This window comes from Argentina silus, assembly GCF_951799395.1.
Source record: "Argentina silus genome assembly, chromosome: 12".
Taxonomy (NCBI): domain Eukaryota; kingdom Metazoa; phylum Chordata; class Actinopteri; order Argentiniformes; family Argentinidae; genus Argentina; species Argentina silus.
In genome coordinates this window covers 18,403,358-18,406,365 of record NC_139666.1, presented here as the reverse complement: position 1 = coordinate 18,406,365, position 3,008 = coordinate 18,403,358, and the positions used below count along the sequence as shown (strand labels likewise).

At 46.5% G+C, this 3,008-nt stretch overlaps 1 protein-coding gene across 1 annotated transcript; it reads right to left on the bottom strand.

Annotated features, from left to right (window-relative positions):
• Nucleotides 1–351: 351 nt before the first annotated feature.
• cUnh2orf49 (chromosome Un C2orf49 homolog) lies at nt 352–2,032 on the bottom strand. Its single transcript, XM_083681929.1, has 4 exons — nt 1,901–2,032; nt 1,340–1,503; nt 674–1,001; nt 352–479 (listed from the first exon to the last, which is right to left on the bottom strand). Exons 1-4 carry the CDS (start codon nt 2,024–2,026, stop codon nt 423–425), a joined length of 675 nt encoding a protein of 224 aa, XP_083538055.1. The 5' UTR covers nt 2,027–2,032; the 3' UTR covers nt 352–422.
• Nucleotides 2,033–3,008: the final 976 nt, after the last annotated feature.

Here is a 3,008-nt window from a genome sequence, read left to right as displayed (position 1 = left end):
TGGCTCCACAGGTGGGACCCTTGGGTAGGGGCAGGTTGCTGACTGTAAGGGCACTTGAGGGTCAGGGGTCGGAGGGGGGGGGGGGGTTTACAGATGAGTTTTGGGATCCATGGGTGGACCTCCCTGGTCTGTGGTCTGGTCCTACCCTTCCTCGGCCAGGACCAGAGCTGCTCCCACCTGGGAGACAGTAGCGAGATGAGAGAGGGGCAGGACATTGAAAGTGTCCACTTTGCCCTCCCAAGGTTGGGACATCTCTGGTGTGTTGAGTGTCTAGAGTGACATACTCAGTCACAGGAAGTGTGTGTGGGTGTGATGAGGGTGTGGGGGGCACAGAATAACCCTGCTATGCCCTCTGTATAGAGGTGAGGTCCTGTCTATCTGGCAGATCCCCTCTTAAGAGGTCAGGGGTCATGGCTCCGGCATCAGGGCCACTTCACATGCTGGATCCTTTTCTTCACTTCCGGAGACTTCAATTCACCCTGCGGAAGATGGAAGGAAACTCTTCAGACAACATTCCAAGCACGGTCATGACGAACTGTACTGAATATACACACACACCATCTGTGTAGCCCTATGTAATAGCTACAAAAACAGATGCAGATCAAATTGCTGAAATACATTATAAGTTCAGATCATAAATAAGTAAGTAGTGTGTGTAAATGAGGTTGCATACCGAGCTGTCCGCCTCTCTTTTCAGTTTGACCACTGAGGGAGCGGACAGTCCCCCGTTCCCCGTGGGACTGCTGTGGGGGCTCCCAGGGCAGCTGACGGGGGTGAGGGAGGATGAGGAGGGGGTAGAGGATGAGGATAAGGGCTGAGTGGCGGTGCTGGACAGCTTTCGTACGGGGTTGGAGAGGTTCATGGAGGGAGGGGGCTTTAGTCTGTCAGTGACCCCTGATACTGAGGGTACTTCTGGCTTCTTCAATCTGATGGGGCCAGTGTTAGAGGAGCTGCCATCAAACACAATCAAGGGCCTCTTCCTGTTGTGGTCATTGATGGAGCTGCAAATCAATCAGGGGATACAGAGGCTTAGGAACTTTAAATGTGGGTAGGATCTCTTTAAGGACCATGACTAATATTTAAGCAATAACAAATAAACTGTGCTGGAGATACCCTGCCCACAAACATCAATGTAATCAAATACCTAGTGGAGAGGTGTGGGTTTCAAACTTAGCTTGATTTCAGCCCTATAAAGGTCAATACACGTTTCCTTCAACCCTGCCCTGGAAATCCACACTTATTCCACGCTCCGTTCACTCTGAGATGGAACAAAAGTGAGTGAGATGGGTGGTTTTCAAGACTTGGGTTCCCCTGCGTGAGGGGGCGGACATCACCTTACCCGCGTGATTGTACTCCGACCGGGCTCTGTCGCGCTCGGGACCGCTCCATCCTCTTCCCCCAGCGGCTGTTGGGCAGCGTTCTCTGCGGGAGAGGGATGACGTGCCGGAGGTAGAGCTCTGTGAGGCTGTCGCGGCTCTCATCATCTCCGGAACCGATCTTTTTCTGTACGGATCGGTTACAACAAGTTAGCCAGCTAGCTACCACCTCATGCTCCATCAGCATCAGCTGTCAGTGACGATCATTCATTGCCTGCGTGGTGTGTTGTGACAAAATAAGCACAGGGTACCTAGTGAAAGCTGTGTCAGCTAAACTCTCTCCAATCTCTTGAACTCGAGGCAAACTGGCTACAGCTCGTAAAAGGAAATGTATCTGGAAATATATCTCTTGGCTTGAGTAAACAATTCAGAATAGTTCTAGAATAGCCTCCCAAATCACAGATGTGTGATAGTGATGGCTGGCGTCGTAAACATGCTGTGTTAAGCTAGCTAGCCGATGATGCTGCTCAGCCAACATTGTTTCTTCACACATTCCGCAAAAATTCGTCTGCATCATCCCTTACCTCTTGTAGAACTAGCTGAATAAAGCCTTGGGACAGGAGCTCGGGGTGGAGTAAGAGATCTGTGTTAGAAGCACCTCTGTCCAGAGTTTTGCCTTTCTCCTCACGTCCTGTGTTGAAGCTCGCCATCTTTGAAATCCCAGCATCCCTCACGTCAGAGTTTCGCCAATCAGCCTCGGGCTCAGTTCGGGTGCGGGTCAATAGTCTACAGTGGCTTCCTTTCCTTTTTTTACGTCTCATTTACCCCATCTCTACTTTACATCCCTTAACTTGGTCAAGATGTTTTTCAACGTCTTCACAAAAAACATTTCCCATCATTTTAACCAATTTTATTGGGAAATAGGTCAGTATTGTGATAACACATTGTGATGTCTTGATTGAATGTCTGTTAAAGACATGTCCTGAATTGGAAATGCTCTCAATAAATGACTCAACCCCTGTGTTGTACAGTGTGAATGAAGACATACAAGCGCCATTGAATGTCTATTCTGCTGTGGAATATATGGGTCAGATATGGGTCACTCACACAAATACACACAGCCACTTACAATCAATAGATAGAGTATCCCAGCAACGCAACCGTGTGTTGACACTATAGAAGCAGGTGATAACTAAATGTTACAGTAGCCTACAGTAGGTAGTTTGGGTTGAGCTCCAGGTGGTCAAGTATACATCTGTTTTCATCATTCATAATTGTTTAGTTATACCCCTGAATAATGAATGCCAAATAATTTAGTTTATAACGCATTCATTAAACCAAACATTCATTCACTGAAACAACAGACAATTTTATCTTTGAACATTTCATCACAAATGTATCCAACATTTTCATTTACATGTAGACATTTAAAAACAACCGTCTGGGAGATTAGTGACCAACACAACAACATACAAACATTGGGGAAGCTGTTCATAAAAATCCATTTGAAAAAAACTCAAAAATATAAATCAAAGCAAGTTCTCCATTGCGTTCCATTAGTCCTCTTTATCATGTTATTTTACAGTATTATGTCTGTTACATTGCATATGTAACTGGTATGCAACTGAGTCTGTTGTGCTTGTCAAAAAAGAGAGAGAGTCATTCAGGGCGCACTGTACAGAAACATTGCTA

Coding starts and splice junctions, on each gene's coding strand:
- cUnh2orf49 (XM_083681929.1), bottom strand. CDS start 2,026: ATGGCGAGCTTCAACACAGGACGTGAGGAGAAAGGCAAAACTCTGGAC. Junction 1,504..1,900: donor TTCAGCTAGTTCTACAAGAG/GTAAGGGATGAT, acceptor CGATCCGTACAG/AAAAAGATCGGTTCCGGAGA. Junction 1,002..1,339: donor GTCGGAGTACAATCACGCGG/GTAAGGTGATGT, acceptor ATTGATTTGCAG/CTCCATCAATGACCACAACA.